Consider the following 20245-nt stretch of genomic DNA (forward strand, 5'->3'; position numbering starts at 1 on the left):
TATGAATTACGAGAGCAGTGTAGCAAGATATGCGGCCTCAAACCTTAGCTGGTCCGTCTTACCCCACCTTCCCCTATTTCCTTGTGCCCAAGTCGGTTCGGTTTCGGTATTCCCTCACGGTTTTGGTTGGTATTTGGTTTGGTAGGTATCGGTATTCCGATTTTCCGTAATTGATACCACTAACACGAACACCCTCAAAAGTAAAGGGGGAGTTTGTGCCATCATTGAGCTGGGCTCGGGATACCCGAGCTCTTATTCCACGCCGGCTTGGCTTTGGAGCCGCCACAGACGGCAGAGGTCAAGGTCACCGCTATGTAGGTCAGCTGTGGATTTGCTGCGCCCACTCCCAGGCACCCCCACTTAACCCTATTCCTGGCGGGGGGGCCTCAGGAGCCCCCCTCCCCTGAGGTTTTTTGGTTATTTCTCCCAAACGCGTTGAGCTAGGAAGCTCAAATTTTCTGACTTTTCCTAAAAGGCTTCTACGCAACATGTCTGTAAATTTTGAGTTGATCTGACCTCAGGTCAGGTCACCAGAGGCGGTTTGGTGACCCTACCTCAGAAAAGTTTGCAATCACGCCAGAGCTAGAGTTTTTGACCGATCAGTTTCTTCTCTTCAGGCTTTAGTTAGGGTACCAGTATGTGCAATTTGTATATCTCGGAATTTTGATATCGGTGACCTAAGGTCAGGTCAGTTTCGCGACCTCCCCATTATAAGTCAATGGGGGGAAAATCAACTCCCTGTTTTTACCACTAAAACGGGTCGGAATGGCCCCATATACCATACATGACTTCATATACGATCAACCTTCACTACCTTGAGGTCTGTTTTGCTGTTGGGCAGCTGTGAGGTCATGTGACGTCATCAAAGGTCACCAAAGGTTTTTGGCCAATAACTCCGTACAGGAACAAGATACAGACGCGTGGATGGTCTCATTGTGTTCAGCTCGGCAAGACGCATCGAATGATATACATGATGACCTCGAGGTCACGTCACCTGAGGTCAACCTTTGACCTTGACCTTTCGAAGTCAACATATATATCATTCGACGCGGATTGACGAGAGGATCACGATGATGCCCTTAGTTTGTTCCTATCTTGACTAATTCGAAAGTTATTCGAGAAAAACTCTCTCCATATCTAGCGCCGCCATTTTGACTTTTTCGACCCCTGTGACGTCATCTTTGACCTGACCTGAAAATGACCTTAGTAAAAATTGTAGATCTTTACCGTGCGTATCCGATGCCGTTTACCGTTTGTCGCTGCGATGTGTAATTTTTGAGATCTGAAGGGCGGCCGAATCGGCCCCCCCCCCCGCCAGTTTCTTGTCCCGGCGGAGCCCGCCAGGAATAGGGTTAAGCAAAAGCTTTCATAAATGATCAAAACACGTTTGCGAGTGCCATTTCTGTAAAAGTTGTGTATTCAACACCTCGTCCTAAGCCTCTCATACACTGACAAGAGGTTTAAACACGGTCTATTGTAGAACCTTACTGAGCTAATCTACTTCCCAATCATGTATTTCAATCGCCATCAGCCCGTGATATCCCATGAGCGACACCGAACCGGACATATCAGGTCTAAACGAACCACAGCCGACCGGACCACCGATGGTCCGACACAGTGACGGGCGAGGTCCGATATCGCCCGGACCGGACACCCTCACAGCTAGCTCCAACCACTCTCTGGTCTAAACAAGGCTATAGAACTCCAGGTAAGGACACCAGCCGTTTGACCTTGAACGCCGCCGGCCGGCCGATGACGTCATTGGAGGCAAGCCGGCTCGGCGGACACATTGGGCGAATGCATAACGGAGGGGCATTGGAACGTTGCGGGAGCCGGGGAGATATTTTAATGTGGTTGCATACCACCATTGCTATGTTGATTGATCTACAGACTGCATTCTTATAAACCACGATGCATCCTAGGCCTGGATGGTGCGTAAATTCGTAGAACGATCGCCCCGTCCGACGTCGTGGTTGAAGCTGTCTGTCTATGTATCAAAAGACCCTAAGACGGGTGCAATAGCGGCGACCCAATCCCGTCTCTGGTGAATCTAGAGGGGTCGTAAGGACCCAGGCCGAATGTGACCGTCTATTTTTAGGGAAACGGGGTCAATGTATGTATATGCTCCTGGTGGGTATCGACTGTGACTTATTCACAACTGGCGGATCCAGGAAGCGGTCTTGGATACTGTGGGGGCTTACCCCAAAAAGGTTTCTCCGAATTAATTTTTAAAACTCGGATTTCCATTCCTTGCGCACTGTTGTGCAGTGTGATTAGGTAACCAACATTTTCTCAGAAAAGTTGTGAAGTTTTCTTTTATTCTCGAAAAGCGATTTCGGGCGCTGCCCCGGTTGTGGGGGAAGACATTTGCCCCAAATGCCTTCCCTTGGATCCGCCAGTGGGCTGCCCCACCCCGAGCTTTACTAAAAACGCCTTCAAACCCTATCAGAAACCGATGGTAAGCCAATAACTCCTCTCTGTCTGCCCGCCTAAATATGCTACACATGGTACGGCACCCGGCCCGTCGGAGCTCTGAGCCGATCGTGACATTTTCGGCTTTCCCCATCCCAAGCTCGATTAGACACCTTCTCCCTCCCCACCCGACTGCTGATGACAATTCAAATTCAATGCCTCATCTCTGTCTTCCCGCCCATCACCCATTTATTGCACACCGTTCAGCGCCCGGCCCCGCCAGAAGTATCCTAGCGCGCTGAGCAGTTGCCTCCAGCCGCGTCATCGCGAGGCCCCGCGCGGCCCATAACTGAATACATTGCGCGAATAGCCGTGTCACCCCCCTGGGTCTAAACTGAAACTACAACACAACAGCACAGCGGCGTCAAGGCCCTAAGCGTGAGCCAGCGTGACGTCACGACAACACACGTGACGTCACCACGGCGGTACCTCCGGCACGGTGACAACGGTTTACCGACGGCTGGACAGTGGCCCCGAGGGTGATACATTTCGGATACTGAATAATAATATACCTACTGTCTATCAAAGCAGTGTCAACAAACGTAGCAATCTGTGCTCAAATGATCAAGCATTTAGATGGCCACTCAGCCCAAACCAGCCTGGCACGGCGGTAAAGTACCCACGGACCTGAGCCGATGGGACAGGGCGGCGCGAAGTACTTCTGGATATGAAGGTCTAGACGTGCATTGTGTACAGTACAGCGCTGCCGACGGGACACGGTGCTGCCATCTGTTGTCGAATTCCGACACTGCCGCCGGCACCGGAGCGGTCGAGGCACTGATTAGTCAGGCTTTTAGAAAGAGTACACGGTGATTTTGCTGCCATTGGGAGGCTCAGTAAGCTTGTCGATTACAGACTCTGGAAACAGAGCACGTCAGATTACACACTGTTTGCTAGTGATGTCACATGGGGCAACTCAGACTGATGAATTCACCTACAGGTACATAAACGAACACAATGACAATGTGTGTATCACCGACAAATGACGTCATGAGGGCTGATACTGATACTGTGACGTCACTAACGGACATACACGTAACCAATTGTGGCGCCAGTACTGGTGACGTCATGTGCGTCAGTGTGCGTGTCCGAGAGGCCGCTGGCGCCGTGTCGGCTGGTGTGGGTGGTCAGAGACGCCGTCACTTACTGGGGACCCGAAGATTAATGATGCGGGACTGGTCATTGTCACATCCCAGGTCTGTCTTGTGCAGGGCGGTCAGGACGGCCTGGCAGTTTTCGAGTGAGGAGGTTAGGAACAGTGTCTTCAGTTTCCTGCATGTCACTGCCATCCTGCAACAGATCACAACACAACAGAACGGGTCAGTATACGGGACACAGTCACACAGTGGCACCAGCGGGCGACTCAACACGGAAACACCATGTAGTTCCAATGCCGTTCATAACAGAACATATGTGCCTCCGGCTATCTCAAGTTCTCAGTCTGGTGCTGCAATTTGCTACGCACGTTTCACACGATACTCTTAGAGCCTTATAACACCCAATATTATGTCCATATGCATATTAATACCAGTCCAGTCCAGATAACGTAGCTGCCCATCCGTAAGTCCGTCTGTCTGTCTGTTTGCATCGCATCAACACAATAACCTGAATAAATAAGCCTGCTTTTGGATGCCTATTCTTCTGTAACGAGCTTGTTTCCATTTTCAATGTCCCTGTGCCCGTATTCCTATACACACACCGGATGAGTTATCTCGGGGGTTATTGCGGTCTATCCAGTTACACATAATATCCGCCGGCGCCGTCCGGCCGACTGACCTGCTGACCGCTGCCACCTCTGACTGGGTCAGGGCAGGGATGTCCGTGAGGGGCCGGGTGTCTTTGAGGTGCACCGTATCCAGCTGGGAACAGCCGTGAAGGGCGGACAGCACAGTTTCGGAAATGACGCCCGCTCTGTGAAGAGTGACGTCCTTCAAGCTGGTGAGGGCAGCCAGGAGGCGTCCTGTCGCCTCCGGTGTCACGGACGGTGAGTCTGTGAAACATAAAGACAGACACACATACCGACTGGACACCGTTCCGTGCTTCTATCCTCAGGATACTGAAATCCTTCTCCTCCACGCCGCCACCCCCCTCCGGGCTGGACAGGCAACTTTATCTCATGCGGGCTGCTCCCTTGGAGCAGCACCGCTGCTCCCGAGGGAGCGCACCCCGTAGCCGGGTGCAGTGAGTGCCTTGGGGCTGGGTGGCCTGTCCTCTGGATGGGCTCAGCCCCGGCGACTCACTAGGGTGTCTGCCCAGACCAATGTCTCCCCCTATACCCTATCATCCTCCCGGCTCTGAAATGGCCTTACTGGACCGAAAGAGCCTAACCCAACAAAACAAACAAAAACAAATACCGACTGGAATAGCTGCAACTGAAGACAAATAATATTCACAGCAAGATATTATACTTAGTACTAACCAGTAGGACACCTTTTTGGGAAACGGACGAGCGAGAGCAATCAAGGAATAGTGGGAATGCGCAGTAGTAAGATCCAACTGCTTTTTATGGGCCGTCCTTCTAACCAGTCAATAATAACGTGGCAGCCTCGAGCGTCCATCGTTATTGAGAATCATATCATCAAATATGTATAAGCATACATATTTGAGCGGCCTTGACCGCTCGCATGTCGTTGGCAGTTCGGTCCCTCCCCATCTATACCGAGGTGGGGAGGGGAGAAGAGGGGAAGAGAGGGGAGGGAGCGGCATCCGCTCGGCACTTGGCAATACCTGGCTGACCCCGCGCTCCCTCGCTGACCTTTGTCCTGCCCTCAGGCGAAGACCGACTTCCTGGCCTGTAGCGGCCCAGCGGAAAACCGAGCTCGCGGGGCGCGACTCCATTGGCCCAATCTTATAAATGGAATGCTGTCGTATTCACGGCATTAGATAATATTACTAGTGACAGGCGCGGATACAAGGGGGGGCCATGGGGGCCATGGCCCCCCCCCTTGGCCGATTTTTTTCAAAAATAAAATAAAAAGTTAAAAGTTAAAAAGCTGAAAAGGGGGCCTCCTGAAAATAAAGTGGCCGAAATCCGATGAGTTTTTTTTTTAACCTACCCACTTAGTTATTGCTTAGAAGACTAGCTGAGAAGACTTCTTTGTTAGAAGATTGGTAAAGCTTTTCATAACTTGGAGGTCTCTTATACTCACAGAGATGACCACTTTTACAGGGCCTCCTAACCTGCACAGAGGGCCTCCAAGCCTGCACAGATGTTGAGATGTTGCCTGAACAGCTAGATAAGCTCAATAGACGCAGTTTTTTTTGGGGGGGGGCCAACAAGTGGGGAGATGGGGCCTCCAACAGGTGGGATTATGGGGGGGGCCTCCTGGTTTCTAATGGCCCCTCCCTTGGAGATTTTCTGGATCCGCCCCTGACTAGTGATACCAGCAGTGGATGTGGTAAAATACAGTCCAAAATAAACGAAAGCACTCGATTCGTGCATAATGCGCCCTCCCATTCAAATAAGCCCGCCCACTTCGATAGATGGTGTAGTTTCAAAGGGCGTAAAAGATGCAAAACATTACCGATTTTTTTTTAGCTCGGCCACTGGGACCGACAATATACAATTGACTGAAATGCATGAAAACCATTTTGCATTTAGGTAAAAGCCGTTTTCTGCACCCAAACTTTAGCCAGTGACGCCCTGTCCATTCTAAAGCGTTTATAAGATTGGTCCCAGCACCCGATTTTATATGAGGAAGTCGTTTAAAAAGCATCTTATTTCTAACGAATTTATTATTATGGCCACTTTTACAGGACGTCTATAGAGCTTTGACTTTTACATTTCTTCCTCGTTCAGGAGAAACGTTTTAACCCTCACCGGACCTTCAGGTTTTCTGAATACCGAGGGACGTTGGGGGTTGGAAGTGAGGAAACAACCCCCTTCGCCGATTCGCCCCTAATTGAGCTAGAGCCTCACGAAAGAAACGATCGTGTGCGTCGTTACGAAATGCAGCGATTGGTCTCCGATTTAAGGACCAGGGTCAGCCGATTGACTTCGGAGGTCAGGTCAAGTGGCCCAAGGCACAGGTTCGGTTTTTTGGTAAATAACTTCGCTAAAAATGATCGCAGATCCGCGATTTTAGCAACATCGTGTTTGTCTAGCTCAGGCGTGTCGAATGGTATACTCTTTCTTCGGGTGAGATCAACTTAACCCTCGCCCGTATAGAGGGGGGGGGGGTCGAACGGACCCCCTCCCTCGGTTTTTCGCGAATAACTCGCGTAAAAAGCGGCCGATCGCGACGAAACTTTCGTTACCCTCGCGTTAATCAATTTTACACCCACCCTGAAATTGTCATGACCCTGACCTTAATGACCTTTGACCTGCGACCTACTTTTCGAGACCATGTTTGGCCGGAATCGCGATTCGGGGTATGTCGGCTCGCATTAGCGGCGCGTTTGCAGTCTTTTCGTAGTTTTAAGCGTTCAAACATGGGATATGATGTTGCATCCATGCATTAGGGTGGGTGTCAAGGTCACCGGAAAGTCAGGTCAGGTCATTGACCTTTGATGACCTCGGTTCACTTTTTCGAGTTTTACATGTTTCTAGGCCAGTTTTAGGAGCTGAATTCGAATTTAGCAGCCATATGAACATTTACGAAGTAGTTTTGGTGCCCTCGTAACATGTTGCGAAGCTGTCAGAGGCGGTTGCCACCTACTACGAATACCCTTACTGGTTGACCTGACCTGACCTGACCCGACCTGGCCTAAATGCATGAAGAATCATCTGTGATCAAAACTAACATGATATTCGTGATCAGCACCCCGAAAACCCCATAGCAGCCACGCTTTACGACTTTCTAACAGGCCCGATTTTCCCGACTTTTGGGTCATTGACCTGACCTGGAAAGTCAACCAATGACCTAGGACCTTAAAATTGGGTATCATCGACTTCCTCTCGTCACGGCCAACACGCTCGTTTTTTTTTCCGCGAAGCTCTAGCTCGATCAGGGGCGAAACGGCAAGGGAGGGTCCAACGGACCCCCCCCCCCTTATACGTTTGCGGCTGGAAAAACACCAATATGGGCGAGAGTTAAGGTGTTAACCTCGGGTCAAGGTCAGGTCACAGCCCGTCAGGTCACGAAGCTGGTAAAAGGAGGTCATATTGCATATCAATCGATTCGGCAGGTCTTTTCATGTCCATTAGTGGCTTTATCGACTCGGTAGCTTTAGTTGATCGGGAGTTATTGACGAAAAACTGATACCCTTGGTTACGTGATAAATGACGTCACGCAAGATCAACAAAGCAAAATTAAAGCATCAGACCTTGCAAGGAGCGCATGAAATCGCGATTCCGTGTGCTTGAGAATTTGAGATAGTTGTATATCATTTCCGGACCAAACTAGCAATTTCCATATTCCCCTGACTTTTAATGGTGAGAGACTGACCTGATCTCAGGCGACCCTTCAGAAAATCCGAGATATACATTTATACAAGTTGTGAGACTCTCGATCATACTATAAGATCCTGTAAGTTTCATCTCCCTATGAAAGCTCTGCACTGAGGGTGTGGCGAAGTTGAACATTTTAGAAGTGTGCACACAGTCCTAAAATGTTGAGGACAGTTTAGGACAGTTTCACACAGTTCATTTTAGGACTGCTCATTTATGACGTCATAGATCAGTGACCTGACTTGACTTAAAAATGCGGTTGGCGTAAAAAAAAATCTGACTTATCAAATCCCGACTAAAAAAATCGACTTATAATCCGGTTAATCAAATCCCGACCATGTTTTTACCTGGCCATTAATGTTCTAGCCTTACAGGTGATTGTTTGAACGCGGAAGATGCTGAATCTTGGTTAACCCCATACTTATCGTATGATAAAGAACGTCAGTGTTAGAAAGTTAATTAACAATTTTATTTAGGGTACTTTAATTCAAGTGGGTATAATCCGACTTGACAATTTACTAGGAGGGTTTTGCAGCGCTATTAGTTCGGCATTTAATTATAAATCATTGCTAATTTCGATCCGGATATCGTTATTCAATGCTGGCCTTTGCGTCCTCAGAAAGTTGTTTATAGTCATGAAGGCTTGCATTGACCCATACTTTCCATTTTTCAGCACTATTATTCGCCGTAGTTGACCAGATGTTTTTCTTCAGCTCTCCCCTGAATCCTTTGGCTTAGACCTGGCGTATCACCCGTGCATCGCAAGACGCACCTACCACACACAAGTTCATGATCCCCACGAACCCACATCAGCGTCCGTTCGCTTGGTGTGTGACCCCTTGACCTTTGGCCGCGACAACTGCCAGCTTGCTGGAGCACCCCTCCCTACACGCGCTGCCCCGCCCGCTCCCCTCCCTCCCCCCCCCCCGGGGTCGTGTCACGAAGGTTCGGGCTTACGCTACTACCGGCCGCTGCGCAGCTGTCACCTAGCGCCTGGGAATGTGTGGTCTGGTGCGGATTCAGCCAACTACCGGCTCGCGACACCAGCGCCACGTAGTGGCGACGGTACATTCTTTTTAGACACACTGTACATGTCACCCACATGCAGCCTGCACACTTGTTTTTATTTGGCCCAATCGCTCTATAATTTCTCAAACTCCCTGACCGGTCAGTGAGTTTGCAAACTTCCTAGTGAATTTGTAAACACTAAACTCCCTAGTGAGTTTGCAAACTCACTGATGGGTCAGGGAGTTTGCAAACTCACTAGGGAGTTTGCAAACTCACGGATTTCTTAAACTCCCTGTAAAACATATACTATACTCACACAAAATAGCCAAATGCATACACTCATTAGCATAATCAGTACGATATGTGTTTAAGGATAGGCGCTACGCTTGGTCAATTTGATAAAGTGCAGTAGTAAGCGGAACGTAAGAGTCACGGGTTCCCTACATATGCCATGGCCATTGGTCAGTGGTCACGATGTCTTGGCACCGATGCTCTACTCGTGCTGGTGTTGCTCACCACCAATGAAAAGCTCTGTGACTGTGTGGGTCGCCAGGACAGCCAGCTGGTCCAGTAGTGCGTCTGTTGCTAGCTGTACACCGACCAGCAGTCCCTCCGACGGACATCGTCTGTATTCCACCGGCTCCAGAGTCATCCCCGACCCTGTAGAGAGGGATATGATCGCCTATCAACACTGTGTACAGGGGACGGTATTAGCCTGACACTATGGGTCGGCTAGTCAGTAAATAACACTCGTATAGGTGGCATGAAAATCACCGTCTCCCTAGTCTTTTTCTGCCATTGCCATATGCATACTATTCATTTGTTGTCATCTCATTCTGGATCTTTATATAATCTATCGTTTGATTTTGAGTGCAATATGTTCAGGCAATAGATGTTAGCTTGCATTTGTAATTCATGATATGCGCATTGTGAATTTAATTCATTCTCAAATCTCAGATTTCAACACTGATTGGACTTCGGTCCGTTAGTAGGTATACTCATTACTCTTAAACAAGCAAAAAAGTAGTTGCAAAAGAGTAAATGTATTTTGCAGGTAAGGTACCATTTGCATCTTAAAAATTTTCTTTCTTCCATCAACTCTCCAACAAAACATACAACAGTTACAGGGGGGCCCATTGTCTTCCTTTTTAAGCCTCTCTCGAGATCTGGGCCACGTTTCATAAAGCGAATCCGTAACTTACGGCGGTTTTTGGCCTTGTATTGCAAGTGCATGTGAGGAGATGACGTTAGTTTGAATCGTTGAATTTATTTATCTTGCAAGCCAGAACAGAGGGGAGAAGGGGAAATAAATTCATCGCTTCACATACACTTGCAATACAAGCCCAAAAACCAGCGTAAGTTACGGACTCGCTTTATGAAACGAAGCCCTGATGATGCAGGTCAGTGCTGAGGCAGCTGCGAGTGCGAACTCACGCGTTCCACCAACACCCAGTCCCTCTCACCAGTGATGTCCAGTCTCCTCAGCGACTTGGGCAGCAGCCGAAGCCACTTGCCGGAGCTGTCCACGGGTGGGCTCACATCGAGCCGCTCCAGAGCCTTCAGCGGCTCCAGCAGCGCCTCCAGCTGCCAGTCGCTGATGCCGGCCGGCAGCGTCAGCTCACGCAGACTGGAGGCGTTGGCACGCGCCAGCCGGCGCAGGGCAGAGACCCGCAGCTTAAAGCCGCGCAGGTTGGCCTTCTCCAGGGCGTGGCAGGTGGCCGCTGGAATAAAGCAACACCAGTCAGTGAAGAAGTGATTACTGATATGGACAAGGAATGACAGTTACAGCGGGACAAAGCGTACCAGTTCGTGTGTAGCGCGTTTCACACAGGACTCACCGACCAGTCGGAGGTCGGTGTCCGTCTCAGCGGCCGGCGCCTGCAATTCGGTCATCTTCGGCTGGTCCTGCACCTTCAATACGAGCTCTAGGCTCGTGGCCGGCGCCGGGACCTCTCCACCACGGGTTTTCTGATCGGTTAGCTCCCGCCGACAGTCGCCGACGATATCGTCGACGGCGGACCGCCACCGACGGCAGACTATTGGCACCGACGAAACAGAAGGAACAAGTGACGCCAACGGAAAGCCTCAAACTCAAAGTCCACAAACTCAAAGTCCACAAACCAGCAGAGTTTTTAGAGATGTCAATTACGGAAAATCGGAATACCGATACCAAACCAAATACCAACCAAAACCATAAAGTAATACCGAAACCAAACCAACTTGGGAACATCAGGGAAATACCAAGTTTTTACTAATATCTCCAGCCTCTTATACGTTAGAGGGTTCATGATACCAACAAAATACCAAACACATTAGGATTGAAATACCAAATACCAAGTTGGTATCGGTTTGGTATCGGTATACCTAAAAGTTGGTATCCGATTGACATCTCTAGAGTTTATATTTCTGGCAAATACACGGCAACCATATTACGGCGGCCGTTCACGTCTCTAGCAGCCCTTTACCTACCATATTACGTTCAGATTTCCGACCAGGCTTCCCCATTGCTGAACTCTCTGATGGCTAAGGAAAAAACAGCCCGGATAATATTGTGAAATAATGCCTCGCCAGTCGCCAGGGCACTCACCCCGTCTGGCGCGAAACATGTCCCTGCAGTCCATCTTGCTCAGCACCATCTTCAGCAGCTCGGTATCAAGGTGGTAGATGTTGGTCTCGCGAGGCGCGGGCGGCCTCAACTTACCGGAAGCCGCCGGCCCCATCTCCTCCGTAGTTAGGGTGACGTCACAACTGGTGGTGGTGTCACACTTGTCACGAGTGTCACTGTCGGCCTTCAGTGAGACCACCTCTTCGCCGTCACTGTGGTGAAATGACGCCAGAGTGACGTAGTAAGACGTCATTTATGGTCAGTCATAAGGCGATAATTTCGAGATGTCTTCATTTTACCGAGACAGCACCGTACCATGGGCCCACGTAGGTAAGCCCATCCAGTGTCTTACAGACAAACTGTATACACAACCGGGTTGGTTCTTACAGACAAAATGCCCACACAACCAGGTTGACTCTTACAAACTGTCTACACAACCGGGTTGACTATTACCGACAAACTGTCTACACCAAGTGTCATCCCTTGCAGCCAAAAGCGGCTGACTCTAATGTTTACCCTTATCTTTGCCCCCCCCCCGTGCCACCCCTGCTGCCTCTCAGCCTCACCCCTGTAGACGGTCGGATAGCGCCGCTCGCCGGCGGACCTCCTGCCGCAGCTCCTCCACGACGACCTGGCGAGTGGTGCGCTCCTCGAGGACAGCCTGTCGCAGGCGGACTACCTCTTCACGTAGATGGACCACCTCCTGACGCAGTGTAGTGTTGTCTCCCTTCAGTGTGGCGTTGTCTCCCTTCAGTGTGGCGTTGTCTCCCTTCAGTGTGGCGTTGTTTCCCTTCAGTGTGGCCACTTCTCCCTCCAGTCCGACCACTTGTTCACTCAGTGAGTCGCAGTTTTTCTTCAGAGTGGTCAGTTCCCCATCCCAACGGACCATGACCTCTTGATTACGATGTGTCATTTCCTCCTTCAGAAGTGCCATCTCTTCTTTCATCTGGATAAACTTCTCTTGGAGCTGTCCAGTCTCCATTTCTAAAACAGAAAACGTACGGTATAAGACTGAGAGAACGGTTTCACCTTAAACAGGCTAATGGTCGTAACGGCATGTGTCTATGGCTATTCTGTGAGTTTATGATTTTTTAACCCTCGCCCGTATAGGGGGGGGGGGGGCGAACGGACCCCCCCCCATGGTTTTTCGCGAATAACTCGCGTAAAAAGCGGCCGATCGCGACGAAACTTTCAGTACCCTCGCGTTAATCAATTTTACACCTACTCTGAAAATTTCATGACCCTGGCCCCAATGACCTTTGACCTGTGACCTACTTTTCGAGACCATGTTTGGCCGGAATCGCGATTCGGCGTATGTCGGCTCGCATTAGCCGCGCGTTTGCAGTCTTTTCGTGGTTTCAAGCGTTCAAACATGTGATATGATGTTGCCCCCATGCGTTAGGGTGGGTGTCAAGGTCACCTGAAGGTCAGGTCAGGTCACTGACCTTTGATGACCTCGGTTCACTTTTTCGAGTTTTACATGTTTCTAGGCCAGTTTTTGCAGCTGAATTCGAATTTAGCAACCATTTGAACATTTACGAAGTGGTTTTGGTGCCTTCATAACATGTTACGAAGCTGTCAGAGGCGGTTGACACCTATACTAGGAATACCCGGCAGGACCCCTACTGCTTGACCTGACCTGACCCGACCTGGACTAAATGCATGAAGACATTATCTGTGATCAAAACGAACGTGATATTCGTGATCAGCACCCCGAAAAACCCCGTAGCAGCCGCCACACTTTACGACGTTCTAACAGGTCCCGATTTTCCCGACTTTTATGTCATTGACCTGACCTGCAAGGTCAGCCAATGACCGAGGACCATAAAATTAGGTGTCATCGGCTTCCTCTCGTCACGGGCAACACGCTCGTTTTTTCCGCGAAGCTCTAGCTCGATCAGGGGCGAAACGGCAAGGGGGGGTCCAACGGACCCCCCCCCCCTTATACGTTCGCGGCTGGAAAAACACCAATACGGGCGAGGGTTAACACATACCGTTGTTGGTCGGAAACCCAGGAGTCATGACGTCACTATAACCTCAATCTTAATTTTCCCCACCAATTTGTTTGAAATTTCATCGCAATGAACTTCAATTTATTCCCTACATGCAACCAGAATTTGGCACTCCTGCGACGCGGCCGTTTTTTTAAGCGCGGCGAAAAAGTGGGGGTTTAGCTCATCCAGCAGCTCGCGGGTAAAGTAACGAAGTTTTCGAGACACTATGATGCGGTACGTATAGAATAACCCCTTTCCTCAGCCCTGATCTGGCCAGTCCCCCGGCCCTCTCATAACGAGTGGATGGGGGGAGATACGACTCCTGGCGGGGCTTTTACAGAGCTACTTTTATACGTCAGAGGCTGGTGTAGGCGTGCTGCGTGAGCCACAGCTGGTTCGTACGAAGTTTCATCCACAGTTGGTTCGTACGAAGTTTCATCCACAGTTGGTTCGTACGAAGTTTCATGTCTGTTTTCCCCACCCGCCGTGAACTCAGCCGAGGGTGTTCACGGACTCCCTCGCCGATCACTTCCCTCCACAACCTCCCCCTCCCCTCCCCTCCACCCCCCGCTGACCCCCTGACCCCGCTACCCCCGACACCGAGCACCGGCCACTCGACCCTCGGTGTCGTGTCTCCGTCGGCTGACTCGGTCGTGGATCAGCTCCGTGTCTGTCTGTTCAGTCAGCAGAAACACCGGTAGAGAGCAACTGGAGCCGGGGAGAGAGGGAGAGAGAGGTAGAGAGAGAGAGAGAGAGAGAGAGAGAGAGAGGGAGAGAGAGAGAGAGAGAGAGAGAGAGAGAGAGAGAGAGAGAGAGAGAGAGAGAGAGGGGGGGGTGGAAACGGCCCGCCGTTCCGGTCAGATCTCCGAGCCGTGGTCCAAATGGACGCGTTTCCCAGTATACAGGCCGTGGTGAGGCACAGCCCTCCTTCGCTGCGGGTTACCTATCAGTGGTTACCTATCTGTGATGAGGCACAGCCCTCCCTTACTGCGGGTTACCTATCAGTGGTTACCTATCCGTGGTGAGGCACAGCCCTCCCTTACTGCTGGTTATGGAATCAGTTGAGTTAATTTTACATCACTGAAAAACTGATGCCAAACAAGGATGACAATTGACATCGTTTGGTTTCGCTATAACAAAACTCAGTATCCGATTGGCATCTCTAAAAGGAACCCTCTACACGTTCTTAGTACCTACAAGGTCTGTTGCTGTAGGTCACCAGAAGTCAGCAATTCGTGATGTCAATTGGAGATAAACTGGATACCGATACCAAACCAAATGCCAATCTAAACCACGAGAAAATCGGAGTAACTTGGACAGCAAGGAAAAATGCCTAATTTCACCAAACCAAAAGCCTCTTTTACAATAGCGTGGATTTATAATGCCTACCAAAAATTCAACAAAAAAAGTTTTGCTTGCAATACCAAACTCGACCTGACATATTTCCTCCGACAAGCTCCTGGTAGCTACTAGCTAAGTCGTCTCCATGGCAACCGCCAGCCGAGCCCAAGAGAAGAAAGGGACTCCCCCCTCTCTCACGCGCAGCGGAGCGAACCGCGCCAGGGGGACTTCCCCGTTCGGTAAAACTGAAGCTGAGGGCCCGTTGTTTTTTAGATACAGTATGCTGCTGTCCATATCACATTTTTACATATCCTGAATATTGAAATGATGCTCATTAGAGTTGTAAACACCACGATAACCCATCGAGGCCAGGTCTGCACTCCTTATCAAACCTTGACCTAGTCCGGCCAAAACTAGCCCAGCCTGACTAATCTTTACCTTACCCAACCACTCACTTCACCCTGCACCCAAGGCCCTATATTGATATACCCCTACAACTACCTAACCCTGAATAACTACCTACCACTGGCAGAAAGCTATCCTGCAGATTACGTCAGACTGATGGGGGTGTATCACGTGACCTCACCCCAGCGGATTACCTCAATGTTGGTTGCGCTGATAAACATCGTTATTTAGGTTTAGGGCATGGAACAGAACAGAACCTATGCTTGTTCAACTGTTGGAGCTCAGCATTCGGCCATACCATAACCCGCGCCGGGCCGGTGCTCTGAGATTCCGCGCCGGGCCGGGGGGGGGGGGTGTCTGAACACCCCCCCTTCTAACTCGGCTCCTGGGCCACGTAGCGACACGCGGTAAGCGGCAATCGAAAGAACGTCCAAAATAAGGACGAAAACACTTCGGTCATTTTTTGGGTCAGGTCAAAGGTCAGGGCACCAGAGGTCACCAAAGGTCAAATGTCCGCTATTTCAACATTTTGGAAACTGCCAACGGCTATCTCGGGAACCGATAGAGCTACAGCGCCGCGGAAAAGCGCATTCGATAGCCCTTTTACAGACCTTTCTGAGTAATGTTCTCAGATTTGACCTCAGGTCAACGGTTTAGCCTCCAGGGGGCAAAAACTCCAAAAATAGCCGTTTTTACGAAAAACGTTTTTTCGGCAATAACTTTTGACTCAAAAGAGTCATGACATTACTTTTACCACCATCGTGTTCCTCTCGTCGAGACGCGTCGAATGAACTATAATTTGACCTTGAAAGGTCAACTTGAAAATTTGACCTCAGGTCAAGGTCATGACCTGACCGGAAAAGGTCATGTTGCATATCAGTCGATCCGCAACGTCGAGCCAAACACATCTAAGGCGTTTTCAGCGCTCTAGCACGTCTCTTTCAGAAGTTATTAGCGAAAAACTGTTAGATTCTGTTCGTGACCTGAGATGACCTCGGGGACATAACGAGGGGTCAGAGTTGCTATTTTCCGGTTCAGTGTGTCCATTTTACCTACATCTCGATGTTTGAGAGTGTCTAGAATAACGTTCGTGCAAAACAGACGCTTTTCAATTTTCTCCCATTGACTTATAATGGAGAGGTCGCAAAATTGACCTGACCTTAGGTCACCGATATCAAAATTCCGAGATATACATTTTATAGATATTGTTGCTCTAATCAATCGCTGAAAGTTTCAAGGCAATCGATCAATCGGTGTAGCTATGACGAGCATTCTTATTTTTTCTGAGGTGAGGTCACTTGGCGTGACCTGGTGACCTGACCTAAGGTGACCTGGGTCTGAAATTTTCACAACATGTGCGAAAAAGATGCACGAACAGGTGTGCCGAAAACGGCGGCGCTCCGCGCCGCCGTTGCGGAGCGCCGCTTTGAGATATCTGCGAAAAACCGCAGGGGGGGTGTTCAAACACCCCCCCCCCCGGCCCGGCGCGGGTTAACCCGCGAGTTGCTGGGGGGGCGTTAAACGCCCCCACTTTTTTCGCCGGGCCATAGCATAAAAACGGCGCGCCGCAGGCGCGCCAAATTTTGGGTACCTGTAGGGAATTGATTGAAGTGTATTGTGACAAAGTTTCAAAAAAATCGGTCGGAAAATTTTTGAGATATCGAGGTTTTAGTGACGTCATGATTTCTGAGTTTTCGACCAAAAACGGCATATGTTCAAAAAATCATATAAAATCACAGAATAGACATACAGACATGCCGTAAACGCCATTAGACTGCCAATACCATGAACAATCAAATGGCTATCTTCGATTATTGATTGTCGTTCCGGATTTTCCAAAATCTTCAACTGAATCTTGGCAATTTCTCGTGACTTCTTCACGACCATGATACATGCATTTCTTAAATCGAACTTTTTGAGCCAAACACGTACACATATGATAAAATGAATGTCACCATCGTGTTCTACGCCCCATATTACCCATAAAACATGTGTCACAGGCTGCGAATATCAGTTTTGATTTTCGGGGATATTTGCCTACCCGGTTGACCTGACCTTGACCGTGACCTATGCTTGACTGACCCCTACATGGAGCTGACACTCTTGTAGGCCTTATATGATGGATTGTGCACCGTTTTGACAGAGTTTATGACGAGAGGCGCCCATTGCTTCTCAGTCGTCGTCGGTTCCACCCATCGGGTGCACCATCAGGTTGTCCTCCCTGATGACCCTCTGCTGTCCCTTATCTCAGCCTTTACGTTAGGTACTGTGCAAGACGCTAGTGGTGGCACCGGGCAAGGAGAGACTGGGAGGATGAGGACAGGATTCTTTTCTTGTCCCGCTCGTTTCAACTGCTGCCGACATGCAGACTGCAGTTCCTTTTGTATCCTTGTCTTGTATAGGTAATTGATCAACAAGGCCTCTTCTGAGTCAGCATTGCGGACAGTCAGCTTCGCAGGTAGAGTCCTATTTAACCTCGCATTCCACCTCCTCTGTCCTTCCTCACGTTCTTGCCGCAGTTCCACACACTCATAAAGAAAGTGTTCAAGAGTTTCTGTTGCTTTCATGCATAATGGACAGATCTCATTTCGCTCAGCGTGCCTTCTTAAGACTCCTGTGGCAAGAAGCGACTGCTCCGTTAGAAGTCGTATCCTCGTGCCTGTCGCTTGTCTGCCAATAACACTTAGTCTGTTTTTCGGCCAGAATTGATTCGCTGGCTCGTATTCTTCCATATTTTGTGCAATATCGGCGATCCACTGTATAGTTTGTCTCTTGCTAGCTTCTTCTATAATCATTGCTTTAGTATACGCGTTGATGGCTTGTTTGCAAACTTTATACCAGCTCTTACCCTGTACTCCATTTGTTGTCATCATTTGTATTATGCCTGGTAGCTTCAATGCGGTAAAGTAATGTTCCCATTGCCTTAGTATGCTCGAGCTCCTGTCCTTGTTGAGAGCACCGTGCAGTACCATGTATTCCGTCAGTGCATGCTCCCGCGCTGCTTTAGCGAGAAACTGAATGAATTGCATAGCTGCTCTCATTATCATCACCTTAGGGGGTAACGCTCCAAGCATCATGTACACAGCTAAGTTCTGGGTTCTTCTGGGTAATCCTTGCATAGCCCTCAGAAGTCTTACCACCATCACCTCCATGTAGTTAATTTCTTGATTTGTGAAAATCGTCACTGGCATGGAGTACAGGAGTATCGGTTCAGCATATATTTTCCATGTGGTGTAAAGAGACAGTGGGCTTGTACGGGCAACGTTAAGGCCTTCTGGGCACCTTGCAAACATCGCTCTTCTCGCCCTTTTCATACCATCTTCGATTCTCTTTCTTCCTTCAGCCTTGTTGGTCATATGGACGCCCAGATGGGTATATTCTGTGGTTACTTCAATGTGCTCTTTTCCTAGTAACCATCTTCTGCCATCTACGCATTTCCCATATACCATGATTTTGCTCCATGCCATTGCGAAGTCCTGAAGTCCATGCTACTGAAAGCCCGATTTCAGGTGTTTGACCTGACCTTGACCCGACCTGTGACCTCAAAATTCAACTTTAAAGTACTCATCTGAAGCGTCTCGTCGCGTTCTTTCGTTTGCCGCCTCGTGCGTTTCGCTGCGCCTATTGGTTCTCGAGTTATCGGCTGGGGGCGTTTAACGCCCCCCCCCCCCAGCAAACGGTGTGTGGCGAAATACCCCAGCAACTGCCGGGTTAAACACGTTACCGTGCCGCTGAGGACCAGCCCCTGGAAAATACCCACAGGCCACACAAAGACCACACTGTTTAGCCAGCCCCCCCCCCCTCATCCCCACAGAGATATGTGACCGTCTGTGTCACCCCTCCTCTGACCCCTCTCTCTGACCTCACCTCGTCTCCTCTGTCCGTACTGTCGTCTTAGCCGTCCGTATTTCTCCGTGTCCACTTTCCGCACTCTCACCTGCGACGCCACACTCCCAGCTCAGCCACTGGCAGTCCCAAGGCCGTCGCTCGACCGTCAGCCGCCTCTGGTTCCGACAATCGCCGATAGGTGGCAGCAGGTCCTGGGCTCAGTTTGCCGTATGTGGTTCCGACTTCCGACAACCGCCGATAGATGACAGCTGGTTTCCAGCAGTCTGTCAGTCCGTGGGATTACGTGACAAAAGATCGTAAGACAAAAGATCGTATGGAAAAAGATCGTACGAAAATGATCGTAAGATAAAGATCGTATGTTGTAAAAGATCGTACGGTAAAAAGATCGTAAGCAAAAGATCGTAAAGCAATTGATCGTATGCAAAAGATCGTACGAAAATGATCGTAAGATAAAGATCGTATGTTGTAAAAGATCGTACGACAAAAAGATCGTAAGCAAAAGATCGTAAAGCAATTGATCGTATGATAAAGATCGTGGGAAAATGATCGTAAGATAACTATCGTATGTCGCAAAAGATCGTACGACCAAGGATCGTAAGCAAAAGATCGTAAAGCAATGGATCGTACAAAAAAGATCGTAGGAAAATGATCGTAAGATAAAGATCGTATGTTGTAAAAGATCGTTCGACAAAAGATCGTAACGTTACGTTCGTAAAGTAAATAATCGTATAGAATAGTGTTGTTACGTGCGAGCGAGCGCAGCGAGCGAAGCGAAGTCTTTTGAATATAACGGGAAAATCTCAGTATAAGCGGCCCGGCCCGGCCCGGCCTGTAACGCTTTTGAGAGGCTTATATCTCAGCAACCGCTGAACCGATTGGCCTGCGGTCTTTTTTGCTGGGTAGCCCCATCCCTTCTTCCCCGTAATTGACTACTTTTGATATATCTCAGTGGCCGTCGTGGCACGTGCCACGTGAAAAGTCAAGGGTGTTCAAGTAGTTTTGCAAAAGTAATGATTTTGAGAGGCCCATATCTCAGCAGCGGCTTGAGCGATTGTCTTGCGGTAATTTTTGTAGGGTAGCTGCATCCCTTCTACCAAAGGTCGGATACCCTTGATCTATGTGAGTGACCCCCAATGCACGTGCAAAATACAAAAAGAAGAGGTGCCAAATTTGTTCCCATTT

At 49.4% G+C, this 20245-nt stretch overlaps 1 protein-coding gene across 1 annotated transcript; it reads right to left on the reverse strand.

The window, feature by feature from the left end:
* Positions 1–1386: 1386 nt before the first annotated feature.
* Positions 1387–19210, reverse strand: LOC122393462. The gene is made up of 9 exons (XM_043389483.1): positions 19082–19210; positions 12041–12458; positions 11457–11686; positions 10708–10905; positions 10333–10590; positions 9386–9529; positions 4249–4462; positions 3620–3762; positions 1387–3330 (listed from the first exon to the last, which is right to left on the reverse strand). Exons 2-9 carry the CDS (start codon positions 12454–12456, stop codon positions 3266–3268), a joined length of 1668 nt encoding a protein of 555 aa, XP_043245418.1. The 5' UTR covers positions 12457–12458; positions 19082–19210; the 3' UTR covers positions 1387–3265.
* Between the last annotated feature and the right edge of the window lie 1035 nt (positions 19211–20245).

Source organism: Amphibalanus amphitrite, unplaced genomic scaffold, assembly GCF_019059575.1.
Source record: "Amphibalanus amphitrite isolate SeventyFive unplaced genomic scaffold, NRLGWU_Aamphi_draft 000536F_arrow, whole genome shotgun sequence".
NCBI classification, from domain to species: Eukaryota; Metazoa; Arthropoda; class Thecostraca; order Balanomorpha; family Balanidae; genus Amphibalanus; species Amphibalanus amphitrite.

Bases quoted from the DNA above. Each gene is read 5' to 3' on its own strand.
- LOC122393462 (XM_043389483.1), bottom strand. From the start codon at position 12,456: ATGGAGACTGGACAGCTCCAAGAGAAGTTTATCCAGATGAAAGAAGAG. The intron at 11,687-12,040 runs GTGAGGCTGAGA...ATTTCACCACAG, and splicing joins CTATCCGACCGTCTACAGGG to TGACGGCGAAGAGGTGGTCT. The intron at 10,906-11,456 runs GTGAGTGCCCTG...CGGTGCCAATAG, and splicing joins CATGTTTCGCGCCAGACGGG to TCTGCCGTCGGTGGCGGTCC.